This window comes from Megascapheus bottae, chromosome 30, assembly GCF_031878675.1.
Source record: "Megascapheus bottae isolate mThoBot1 chromosome 30, mThoBot2.hap1, whole genome shotgun sequence".
Classification (NCBI taxonomy): domain Eukaryota; kingdom Metazoa; phylum Chordata; class Mammalia; order Rodentia; family Geomyidae; genus Megascapheus; species Megascapheus bottae.
Window position 1 is genome coordinate 3,273,550 of NC_143538.1, and position 12,802 is coordinate 3,286,351.

Sequence of the window (12,802 nt, forward strand, 5' to 3'; positions counted from 1 at the left end):
GCTTCTCCTTGAAATTTTTGTATGCCAGCATCCTCACTCAAGAAGAATAATATTCAGCCATGATCTGGTGTGTCACTTAACTGTGACAGCTTGGGAATCAGGGTCATCAGAACCACACACTTACTCTGTCCTTTCTATTTTTCTCTGTTCCCCCCCTCCGCCAGGATCATCTCCAGCAACAGGTCACACATTGTCAAACTACCTCTCAGCAGGGTAAGTGATTGAACCAAGTGTGTGGTGGTGAGGCAGGGTGGTCTTTTGGCCTTAGTCAGCTGACCACATTGGTACTAGATCTGCCTAACTCTCTGCTCCTCAATATAGACTTTAGGCACATACTTACTTCCCTTTTTGGGGGGTATTGCAGGCCTGATTAGTTCCTTTCCTTCCCTGATCTCCATTTCTGCTCTGTTTTCCTGACCCCACCCCACCCTGGGCAGCAGCTGAAGTTCATGCACACCTCACACCAGTTCCTCCTGCTGAGCAGCCCTCCTGCCAAGGAGGCCCGGTTCCGGACTGCCAAGAAGCTCTACGGCAGCACCTTTGCCTTCCAGTGAGGAGTGGGGAAGCTGGGTGGGGGTGTTGTGGGGTGGGGGGATTGGAGGAATAGGAAACCTACAATTCATGTCTGAATGTGAGAGGAAGGACAAAAAGGCCTGAAGGGTAACTTGGAGTGTTGGTCCTTTCTTCTTAAGATAGTCTGTGAAGTCTTCCTCAAGCCAGTCTGGGGCTGAGCAGTGAGTCTGTTACATTTGAGATGAACTTGCTAAATCTGAAATACAGAATAGGGCAAATGAACATACTAAACCATCCCCTGAGCACAGGCCTGGAATGAAGATGGAGGGTACACACACATACTGCCCATGCCCATCTTCAGGCCTATGTGGATGACAGCTGGAGGGCCTGGCTGTTCTCTCAGTCACCTCATACTAGAGGAGACATGGCTTGTTACTTTGCCTTACAGTGGGTCCCACATTGAGAACTGGCATTCAATCCTGCGCAATGGGCTGGTCAACGCATCCTACACCAAGCTGCAGGTGAGGTGGTCCTTTTCTCCTGCTCTCTGTCTTCCCCTCTCTATGGGAGGCTGCATTTGGGAAGCTGGTTTGCTCAGTGTCCTCCCGCCTGTCTTGTTTGGGAGCTTCCCTGGGTGGACGTTGGAATTGTACTTCTAAATGCATGTGGCTGTTGTAGACTTGAGCTTAGGGGATGGGAATTTGTCTGTAGGCAGGGAGGTGGAATTGCTGGTCATAGCTGCTAGGATGCATTAACCCAGAGATAGATAGATAGATAGACAGACAGACAGACAGCACACTTCAGGTTTCAGTCTTTCTAGGAGTTTGGAGTGAGAACTGTTCCTTTGCCCTGAGAGAGACGGGGAGTGGTTGTTCCTCTTGCTGGCTGCCTCTTCTGTAATTCCTCTTTTTGGGGACTGAATATATACCAAGGTCTCAGACTGGGATATGGGTGCTGAGCAGGTGACTGAGGGGCCCTCCACCAAAGCATTAATCTGTAGCATTTCATAAGCACCTTGCACTGTGTCAATGAGTACAAGGTAGATAGGTGGAGGGACAGAGAACTGGATAAGCCTTGTCGATGCCTAATGTATGGCCATGGGAGGACCCAGGCTCATGTGTCCATCCTGGTGTTTCCCCGCAAGCTGCATGGAGCAGCCTATGGCAAAGGCATCTACCTGAGCCCCATCTCCAGTATTTCCTTTGGATACTCAGGTAAGAAACAATGCTCTGTCCAGCCACCTTGACTCTGCTTACATCGCATCCGTTTGTGAACACGTGATCTGTGCTGTCCCTTCCCATTGTGGGCACTGGGTCTCTGTCCACCCTCCCTAGTCATGGTTACATTGTCTCCTTCTACTTCCTGTCATGACAAATGTAGATTTTGTAGGAGGTTCTTGTTTAAAAGAGTGGCTTTGTACATGGTAGAGATGGCTTAAGGAGGTGTAGCTGCAGAGTGCATGTGTCTGAATATTTATGGGAATACATATGGCTCGGGTCCATGCTCCTTCAGGTCCAGGTTCCTCCGTTTGCTTTTGCTTTTGATCCCCACAGACTTGGTATAAGGGATTCCCATCACATACTTGGCATGCCTACTAGATGAAGGTAATTAATTGTTCAGGATCCTTAGCAAGCTGTGCTTGGTAGTCCATGCTTGTAATCCCAACTCAGGCTCAGGCAGGAGGATCAAGAAATAAGTCAAGCTTGGGAAGTTAGTGAGGGCTTAGCTCAAAATTTGAAAAAGGGACTGGTAGCTGGACACTGATGGCTCACATGTATAATCCTAGCTACTCTGGGAAGTGAGATCTGAAGGATCACAATTCACAGCCAGCCCGGGCTGGGCCCTGGTGGCTCATGCCTATAATCCTAGTTGCTCAGGAGGATGAGATCTGAAGATTGTGGTCTGAAGCTAGCCTGGGCAGAAAAGTTCTTTAGCTCCAATAAACTGCAGAAAAAGCTGGAAGTGGCGCTGTAGCTCAAGTGATAGAACACTAGCCTTGAGCAAAAGAAGCTTAGGGGCAGTGCCTAGGCCCTGAGTTCAGACCCCACAAAGAAAAGGGAAAAAGAAAGAAAAAAGGAAAGAAAAGGCAGACAGAAGGAAGGCCAGGAGTCCGGCCCTCCCTCGTGTTGTACATAAGGTGACTAGTCCACTGGAGCCTTTGCTGCCTGAGGGGCTGCCACTCATTATAACCATTTTGGAGAGCAGTATGATGTCATTGCCTTCCTGCAGCTGCAGAGTTGATGGCTATGGCCCTGGCGTGGCCGTCCCTACTTACTGCAGGCCTGACATTGCTCTCCTTGCCAGTGCACCAGCATGGGCATGTGTAAGAATGTTTACTGCAGCGCTGCTGCAGCACTAGAAACAACTCGGGCACTCCTCAGGCATACTACTGCAGAAGTACAGTTGAGATAGTCAAGTGATGGAGTTCATCAATGACATGCAGCAACAACATAGACAAACAAACCCTGGTGGCTCTTACCCTCAGAGGGCTAATCCTGCCCAGGCACTAAAATCAGTGAGATTCTTAAAATTTTTTTTTTTTTTTTAATGCCAGTCCTGGGCTTGGGCTCAGGGCCTGAGCACTGTCCTTGGACTTTTCTCAAGGCTAGCACTCTACCACTTGAGCCTCAGCACCACTCTCGGCTTTTTTCTATGTATGTGGTACCGAGGAATCCAACCTGGGTCTTTGTGCATGCTAGGCAAGCACTCTACTACTAGGCCAAACTCCCAGCCCCGAGAGATTCTTAATTTCAATTATCATCATGGAAAACTAGAAATGGAGCTGTGGCCCAAGTGGTAGAACACTAGCCTTGAGTTCAAGCTCCAGCACCAGCACAAAATAAAAAGGAAGACAGTCAAATAATAGCTCTGAGTAGAGCTCTTGTCGCACATGCATGAAGCTCAGGGTTTGGTTCCTGGCACTGAAAAATAGGAACTGGAAGTTTGGAATAGCAGTGCTCTTAGGGGTCACTCTGACATATAGTTCTTAGATGGGGTCTCTAGGGATTTTCCTTTAAAAACTAATAACACGTCAGCAGATCATGATTGACTCACAGGAAGTTGGCCAATCCAAGTTTATTGAATGTGTGAATGAATCAGTCATACTCTGTGCTTCTGGCCAAAGTGGAGGGGGCTGAGGTGTTCCCGTGGACTTCTGTCTCAGGTGCCTCATCTTTGTCCCAGCCTCAGCATTCCTTTGATTCAGCTGTTTCCCAGTATGCCGATTCCTGTGGCTTTTAATAGCCATGAGGTTCGTCTTTTCTGTGTTCCTCCACCATTCCTACCTTTTCCTCCCTCTTCCATCACTACTCTTGTTGACCAGTAAATGCCTGAATATCTTCAGTATCTCAGTGGGCTTCTCATCTTCCCTCAACACTCCACTGATGATATATAGGCCTCATACAAACCATCCCCTCCTCTAAAACAGGCATATGCACAGATCAGAAATTCGATAGCAGTTTTACTATCCAGGTTATATCATCTAGCCCAGTTCCTTATTACTTTACAGATAAGAAGCTGATTGACAGCATGTTAAACTGCTTCCTCAAGAGCCAGCTCTGAGTAGCAGAGGCGTGACTGGAATCCATGTCTCCTAACATGTAGGCTGGTGTTCTATGGGCTGGTGGGGGAGGCTTTGGGTGAACCACAGTCTCTGAGGTCAGAATCGATGTCACTTTGGAAGGGATGTATGCAAATGTCCCACTTCCTGTAGGTATTCTGACATCTGATTATCCATCCATGCGTCTCCTTTTCTTCCATTCTGCCCTGGTCCTCTGAATTTTCTTCCTTGGGCGCCTTTAGCTTAGTGGCCCTGGATGCCTTCTGCACCCTTTGGGGTGGAGACTAGTACAAATAATGAAAGTCCATTTTACCAATGGATGCTCTGATGGCGTGGTCAAAATGTGCCATTTGAAATGAGGGACAGTGGGAAAGGAGTTGGTGAATTCCATCTGTTTAGTTCTGTTTGGGAACTAGTAACTGGATACAGAGTGCATAGAGATTATTCCTGCTGACATGTCCTCAGGCCTCTTCCCTGGACACGGACAGATTAGGGTCAGTACTGATTAGACAGTGGAACAGGCTTGGCCGTGGGAGAAGATTCTGTTCTATCTCAAGTGTTTCCCTGCATCCCACTCCCAAAGACAGATTGTTCTTTTTTATCCCCCATCTACCACCTGAGGGGAATTTCTCTCAATGCTGGGATACCCAATATGATATGTTTGGATGCAGGCTTTGTCCTATAGGAAGGAGTGGGCATTGAAGCTGAGAGATTCCCTTGTCCTCCCTTTTGTTCAGGCTGTGAGGCTGTCCTGGAGCTTCTGTGTGGGAGTGTGGGGAGGTGACAGATGGTGAGTGCAGAATGTACTTCCATTGGATGTCACCCACAGCTTCACCATGGCTGTCGAGAGTGCAGGGATTGAAGCAGGGTTGAGCTAGTAGTGATAGGAAATTGTAGCCAGGCACTCATGGCTCATGGCTGTAACCCCAGCTACTTCTGAGATCCACAGAATTCTGTTGGAACATAGCCAGGGTAGGAAAATCCTCAATTCTCCTTAATTAATTAATTTTCCTCTCAGGCTTGGGGCTTGAACTCTGGTACTGGGCACTGCCCATGAGCTTTTTTTGCTCAAGGACATCACTACCATGTGAGCCACACATAGTTCTACTTTCAGATTCTTGGTGTTAATTGGAGTTAAGAGAGTTATGGACTTTCCTACCTGGACTGGCTTTGAACCTTGTTCCTCGGACCTCAGCCTCTTGAATAGCTAGTGAGCCTCTGGTACCCAGCTTTGGTTCTCCATTTAATCTACGAAAACACTTAAGTTGGAAGCTTGGCTCAAATAGAGGGAGTCATGAACAATTGTATGAAGGTTTGCGTTTCGTACTTGCACAAGAAAATCAAATATAAAAAAATTGTAGGGTGGGATGATGAGGTTGGATTCCTGCTTATGAGGTGGTTGGATTCCTGCTTGTGGCCTCTGATAGCCTCATTTCCCTCTCCATTCACCTCCCTCTTGGTTACCTTCCCCCCCCCCCCCTCGCACACTGCAATGACGGAGGGCTGGTGAGATGAGACTTGTGATAAAGCGCTATACAGAGGCTGAAGTCCTGTCCTCAGGCCAGGAAGACACTCGGTGCAGCTTTGTATTGGATTCAGGAAGACGCAAGTTGAGTCTAAATGTTCTAAAGCAGGCTTTTGCAGGGGAGGTGATGATGGTGAAGCCTTAACATTTGGACAAGGTGGATACCAAAGGGCCTGGCTTCTCTTTCTCTAGTCTCGGAGGACGAGGATGAAGGTGTTGTAAGGAAAGGAGCACGGCGTCTTCAGGCAGTTGCTGTCATGGAAGCACTCTGCTTCTTTCCACTTAAAGGACCGCTCGGTTTTTTGTATCTGACTTGTCTGCCTGGCCCCGCTTGCCCTCTCCATTCATGTCTCAGCCTGTCAGTTGGTCTTGAGGTGTGGAGTCCTCTCACCAGCCACTCCCCTGGCTGCATGGCGCCTGTCACTCCCTGTGTCCGAGCCTGCAGTGTCTGCTCCCGCAGCACCTCCTGCCGCTCCTCCACACCACTTCTCTGCGCCACTTCTCCACACCTCGACCCTCATGTATCTCTCCTTTAAGCTTCTTGTATCCTGTATGTCTCCAAATGCTAGCTCCTTCCTGTCCACCATTTTAGGTGGACATGGTCTTGGAGCCCTGGGCTAGCCTCATTCCCTTTCTCTGTGCTCTTCCCATCACCACCTGGGCTAGCCTCATCCCCTCTCTCCTCTTACCATACTTCATGGTCATTGCTCATTCCTTGCCTGTCATCTCCACCAGACTAAATCCTGTGTGGGCATGTAAATGCCATTTGTTTTATTCACTGCTGTATTACCAAGCATCTCTAGCTCAGTGTCTGGCACCTTGTGGGCACTTCAGCAAATACTTGATAAAGAAATGGGTGAATGAAGCCGGGCACTGGTGGCTCACGCCTCTAATCCTAGCTATTCAGGAGGCTGAGATCTGAGGATCTCGGATTGAAGCCAGCCCGCGCAGGAAAGTCTGACACTCTTACCTGCAATGAACCACGAAAAAGCCTAAAAGGGCATTGTGGCTCAAGTGGTAGAGCACTAACCTTGAGCAAAAAAGAAAAAAGAAAAAAAAAAGCCTCAGGGATAGCGCCCAGGCCCTGAGTTCAAGCCCAAGACCAGCAAGCAGAAAAAGAAGTGGGTGAATGAACAGAGTTTGTTATCCCGTGACAGGAATGGGAAAAGGACAGCACAGGATGCCCTCCAAGGACGAGCTGGTGCAGAGATACAACAGGATGAATACCATCCCCCAGGTACAATCTGCCGGCCCCTCCCTGAGCTAGTTTAGGCTGCAATGTGGGTGGGGACATGGTGGGGCTGGGATCATCATTACTGATTTAAGGACATCAGCTAGGTCCCAAGGGAACACCCTTCCCCAGTCATGTGTGGTCACTCCTAAGACAAAGGGCCCAGACTGAAAGATGGAATGAAGAAAGTGGAGCCATGGAGGCAGATAGGCATGAGCCAACTTTTGCAGGGCAGCTGGGAGCTCAGGAGGCCATGACCCATTCACTCTTGGGAAAAACTCTAATGTTCTTTCGGATTCTGTCCTCCTTTACTTTCCTCTCGCAGACCCGATCCATTCAGTCAAGGTTCCTGCAGAGTCGGAATCTAAACTGTATAGCACTTTGCGAAGGTAGGTTGGTTGCCCACTAAGTTCCTGTTTTGGGGGGAATCCTCAACATAGATGGCTGGTGCATCTCTGCATGCACCCAAAGGTGCTTTGAAGCCTCCTTATTTCCCTGCCTGGGCTGAGCTGTGTCCCTTGTTATGTGTGCCTCCCCTTCCCGCTCCAGTGATCACATCTAAGGACCTCCAGAAGCACGGGAACATCTGGGTATGCCCTGTGTCCGACCATGTCTGCACACGGTTCTTCTTTGTGTAAGTTCATGAGGGACCCGGGGGGCGGCTGGAGTAAGAGTGGGGGAGATCCTTCCATGGTGGGAAAGGCTTGGCTTTGGGGGTGGGATGGTTGCACTGTGTAGATGGTTCCCTTAGCTGACATGACTGGGCAGGGGTTTCCTGTGTCTGCTCACATTCGCCTTGTCTTCGGCAGATATGAGGATGGTCAGGTGGGCGATGCCAACATTAACACTCAGGACCCCAAGATACAGAAGGAGATCATGCGTGTGATCGGAACTCAGGTTTACACAAACTGAGGGCCCCGCCCTCCGCCACCCTGTTCCCCAGGATCCCTCTGCCCTCATAACAGGGCTCAGGAGCAGCATGGGGGACTGCCCTGAGGGGCCGAGAGGCCATTACCACGGGGCAGGAAGGCTGGAAGAGGCGGCCTTCGTGTTGGAGACTGACCCAGGATCCACACTGCGCGTGGAAGGCCCAGACTGACTCCAATCCCTGACTCGCCCACTTGACTTCACCCTGTTTGTAAATAAAACAATAAAATGGAAGGTGCTGTGGCCTGGATATGATCACTGTGGTTTGAGCACCTGCCCCAGGGCTTGGGGGTGGGGTGGAGGGGGGGAAGGGAGTGGTGTACCCTGAAATTGGTTGCTTGTGCTTCATGGAGTATTGTACACTACAATTTATTTATTTATTTACTTTTGCCAGTCCTGGGCTTGAGCTCAGGGCCTGAGCACTGTCCTTGGACTTTCTCAAGGTTAGAGCTCTACCACTTGAGCCTCAGCACCACTTCTGGCTTTTTTCTATGTATGTGGTACCGAGGAATCGAACCAGGGTCTTCATGCATGCTAGGCAAGCACTTTAGCCAGTAGGCCAAACTCCCGGCCCTACAATTTATTTTTCTTTTACTGCCAGTTACTGGGTTTGAAGTCGGGAGGACCTCATGCTTGCTTGGCTGGCTTGCTTTACTGGCTCATACCACTTGAGCCATGTTTCCAGTTTTGGTATTTGGCTGGTTCATTAGAGTCTTGTAGACTTTTCTGCCTAGGCAGGCTTCAAACTATGATCAATCTCTTGAGTAGCTGGGACTGCAGGTGTTAGCCACCCCGGCTTGCATCGGTTAATTTCGAGGTAGGATAACATTCTTGCCTGGGTGTGCCCTAGTGCCATGCCTAGCTTTCCCTCACAGAGATGGAGTCTCCCAGACTTTTCCTGCCATACAGGCCTGGACCAAGATGTTCCGATAATGGTAGCTGATAAAGTTTAAAGGTGAGGTAGAACAAATCTAATTTAGACCTCATGAACACAAGACTGCTTTCATTGTCCCGCAGCTTGCTGGGCAGGACCTTGAGTTTCCTCCTTTAGCCTGGAGGTGGAATGAGGCAGGGCTGACCGTCCCCCAGCAGGGGCCTAGCTAGCTGGCAGCCTCATCCTTCACCCGGGTCCAGGCTCTAGGCACACCCAGGTGGGTAGTTGCCTACCTTTCAGCTGGTCCAAGACTCAGGCCAGTTGCTTCATTTAAACCTGGACATGCTAGTTTAGGGATAGAGTCAGGAAAGGAACTCAATTAGTTCAGGCTAGAGTAGATGACTGTGATTCCTGGACTGAGGACTCACAATCTCTGGGTTTAACCTTCTCTTCCCTGATGTTCTGGTACTTTTCCGAGCAGGCTGGGTGTGGCTGTGACTCAGGTTGTGGGGAGGATGTGGCCATCTTGGGGAGGAGCCTCTGCGGGGGTTCTGGTTGGAGGGGGGCTGGAGGCGGCTGCTGAGTCATGACTGGGTTGTGAACGTGCCAGCTTCTAGAATGATTTGAATGGACATATGGGGATGTCTTGGCTTCTGGGAATGAGGGAGGTGGCATGTCTTCATGGCTCCCTGGAGCCTTCTGCTGGCAGTGAGGGGTGGGGGAGCTCAGTTTCTTTGGACAGATAGCCAGCCCTGGAGCACAGTACTGCCCACCACCCACCAGTGGCCAGAGAGGCCACTGGAAGCCAAGGTGTTGCCAAGTCCTCTGTCCTGGGTGTCCTTGGAGAAAGTGGGTCAGGGAGCTGGCAGCCAGTGCTGTGGACAGACATGTGGGTGGGAGTCTAAGGAAAAAGGCTCTGGAGTGCAGCAGGAGGAATTCCTTGGGAAAGGAGCACAAGATCTGGTCCTCTGAATCTTAGAGACCCCATCTCTGCTCATCCTACCACCCTGTATGTCAGCAAGCCTCTGTCTCTGCCCTGTCCTTGAAATAAGGATAGAGAGATAAGGTCTTTACAATCCCACGTGCACAGAAGGTGCCTGGGCTAGGGGAAAGGACTTCAGGGAGCCTTCCCCAGGAGAACAAGGTCACTTGAGGTGACAAGATCACCTTGGTGGAGGCAGTTCTTCCTGCATCCATTTCCTGTTTCCATGTGTTGCTGGGGCATTTTACCGGAGCCTGGGAAAACCTGAATGCACAAAGGCAGTCTGAAAACTCAGCCTTTATTTCCTGCATAGTTCACCCCTGCTCCCCCCTTCCAGGCTCCATCCTCACCCACTTTCATGTGTGGCTCAATTGTCTTCTCCATGAAACCTCCCTTCTCTTTAACCCCAACTCCAAAAGGCTGGCATTTCCTTCGGTGCAGCCTGTGGAGTCTCCTGGTCTAGCTCTAGGAAGGGTGAGTAAAGTCTGGATTAGGAAGTATTTCTGCCTTAAAGCTGACATCCAGGATCTGTGGGCAATCTGCCATGCCATGCCAGGCCCAGGCCTCACAATCAAGCTTTTCTTGAGGCTTCCAGGATGGGGTCTGCTGTGCTCTTAGACACAGACCCCTACCCCCAGGAAATCCAGTTAAACCATTACACTCCAAGTCCTGTGCTTCTGTGGCCAGGAATGGAATCCAGAGCAACTGAAATGCCATTCTAATGAAGCATTTGCTTTAGGGTGAAAGGCAAGCTTGAATTGAAAAGGAAAACCCCTCCAAGACCCGTGAGCCCTCCAAGGAAGTCTTCCAGGGCCATTTCATATGAACATGAGGTCAAACTTCACTCTATGGAACAGGAATTGTCCTCAGTTTCCTTCCCCCCTCCCCACCCATGGAAGCCAGGGCCTTGGGCTTGGAGCATGTTAAGGGAAGTATCGTTTTCCTATCATTTGAACCACATCCTCAGCCCTCTGGTTTTGCTTGTCTTGCTAGTTCTGGGGTTTGAACTCTGTACTTTAACCTTGCTAGACCCTCAGACACTTGTATGAGCTCTTCAGGTCAAGGCTACCATCCCACCCCTTGAGCCACAGCACCACTTCCAGTTTTCTGGTAGCTAGTTGGAGATTAGAGTCTCATGGACGTTAGTACCCAGGCTGACTTTGAACTGTGATCCTCAGATCTCAGCCTCCTGAGAGCAGCTAGGATTATAAGCGTGAGTCACCACACTTGGCTAGCTTTCTTCTGTGAAGGAATTGGATTCTAGCCCTTTAAATTATGGAATATGGCCATAGGGTGAACTAGAACAAAGATAGGGTAAGACCCTTCGGGCTCTTCCATACAGAGTGTCTTCTCAGCAAAATGAAGACAAAGGTCTTTTTAAAGCCAAAGTGGTGCCTTGGTGCCACGTGTGTGTGTGTGTGTGTGTGTGTGTGTGTGTGTGCACCCGTGCACACGCACGCACGCTAGGATATAGGGCTTGAACTTGGCCTGGGCGCTATCCCTGAGCTCTTCAGCTCAAAGCTACCAACCTACCCTTGAGTCAAGCCCTACTTCCCATTTTTTAGAGGTTAATTGGAGATGAGTCTCAGGTCTTTTTGTGCCCGGGCTGGCTTTGAACCTTGATCCTCAGATCACAGCCTCCTGAATAGTTAGGATTACAGGCATAAAATTGCTTTGTTGTTATTATAGAGGTGATATTCGAAGGGGTTCCGTTTACCTGTCAGGAAATGAGTGCATGTCCTTTCTTACAGTATCACCAGTTTTTTCATTCTCTTTCAATCTCCCTTTCTCTTTGCTGTCTCCACCCTTGAGTTGTATAGATCACTTTCATCAAAGTGGAAGCTATGGCCCTACCCTTGAGCCAAGCCCCACTTTGCATTTTCTAGAGGCTAACTGGAGATAAGGTCCTTTTGTGCCCCTGCTGGCTTTAAACCTTGATCCTCAGATCTCAGTCTCTGGAATAGCTAAGATTACAGGCATGAGCCACCTCGCCCAGCCTGGAAGCTATTTTTATAGCTGTCAGATTCTTTGGAAACAGGGCCTCAGGTTGACTTGAACTTTTCATCCATCTTGAATGCTGAGATAACAGGGGGGTGACTAAGATTTAAAACTCTTAACTTCCTTTTTTTTGGGGGGGGGGAGGTGGATTGTGGGGCTTTAACTCTAGGCCTGGGCAGTGTCCCTGAGCTCTTCAGTTCTAGGCTACCACCCTACCCCAGGGCTTGGGCAGCTGTCTCTGAGCTCTACAGCTCAAGGCTATCACCCTATCCCTTGAACTACAGCCCCAGTTCCTGTTTTCTAGAAGTTAATTGGAGGCAAGAGTCTCTTGGACTTAGAGTGCCCGAGCTGGCTTTGAACCACGATCCTCAGATCTCAGTCTCCAGAGTAGCTAGGATTACAGGTGTGAGCCGCTGCACCTAGCTCTTCCCCCAGTCCTGGGGCTTGAACTCAGGGCCTGGGCACTGCCCTTGATCACTTTTGCTCAAGGCTAGCTCTCTATCACTTGAGCCCATAGCGTGATTTCCAGCTTTTTCTGTGTATGTGGCACCAAAGAATCGAACCCAGGGCTTTGTGCATGCTAGGCAAACATTCCATCACTAGGCTACATTCCTGGCCTTAAGATTTACAACTTTAAAACACTAGTTTGGCACCAACCAGGGTGGAAGTCCGTTACCACTCCCGGCTTGTTTCCTCCCAAGTTCCTGCTCTCTCTCTATCTTAAATGAGCCAATACTTTCTACCCCCAACTAAGTAGACCAGCAACGAGGCTGGTGGCTCATGCTTGTAATCTTAGCTTTTCAGGAGAAGGCTCAGATCTGAGGATCTTGGTTCCAAGCAAGCCTAGGCAGGGAAGTTCATGAGACTCTTGGCTCTAGTTAACCAGCAACAAACAAACAAACAAGCCAGAGGTGGAGTTATGTGGCTTGAGTAGTAGAGTGCTAGCTTTGGGAGAGGGAAAAAAAAAATCAAGAGGTAATACCTGAGTTCAAACCCCAGGACTGGCACAGAAATAGATAAATAGAACAGACCAGCAACGGTTTACAGAAGAAATAGGTTTCTTCAACTGCAAACCAATTCAGTCTTGGGCTCCCCCTCACCCCCCATCCGCGCTCTGGGTGTCCTTAGGGGCCTGGGATTGTTATGGCCGGGCGGGCGGGGTGTCTGCAGGCCTCTGGGACTCAGCCACTTCC

The 12,802-nt window shown here is 49.7% G+C and overlaps 1 protein-coding gene across 7 annotated transcripts in view; it reads left to right on the plus strand.

Moving 5' to 3' along the window:
- The window catches only part of Parp6 (poly(ADP-ribose) polymerase family member 6), a 30,248-nt gene extending 22,238 nt beyond the window's left edge, over positions 1-8,010 (plus strand). For 4 of the 7 annotated variants that reach the window (XM_090321637.1, XM_090321642.1, XM_090321640.1 and 1 more), the window contains 8 exons: positions 165-213; positions 438-550; positions 962-1,034; positions 1,658-1,727; positions 6,755-6,834; positions 7,154-7,217; positions 7,378-7,462; positions 7,638-8,010. In XM_090321637.1, the coding sequence (XP_090177763.1) occupies positions 165-213; positions 438-550; positions 962-1,034; positions 1,658-1,727; positions 6,755-6,834; positions 7,154-7,217; positions 7,378-7,462; positions 7,638-7,740 (637 nt within the window). In that variant the 3' untranslated portion in view covers positions 7,741-8,010. Of the gene's footprint in view, positions 1-164; positions 214-437; positions 551-961; positions 1,035-1,657; positions 1,728-6,754; positions 6,835-7,153; positions 7,218-7,377; positions 7,463-7,637 lie in introns of those variants that run through there. The other 3 variants (XM_090321641.1, XM_090321643.1, XR_016533197.1) reach the window with 2 other exon arrangements.
- Positions 8,011-12,802: the final 4,792 nt, after the last annotated feature.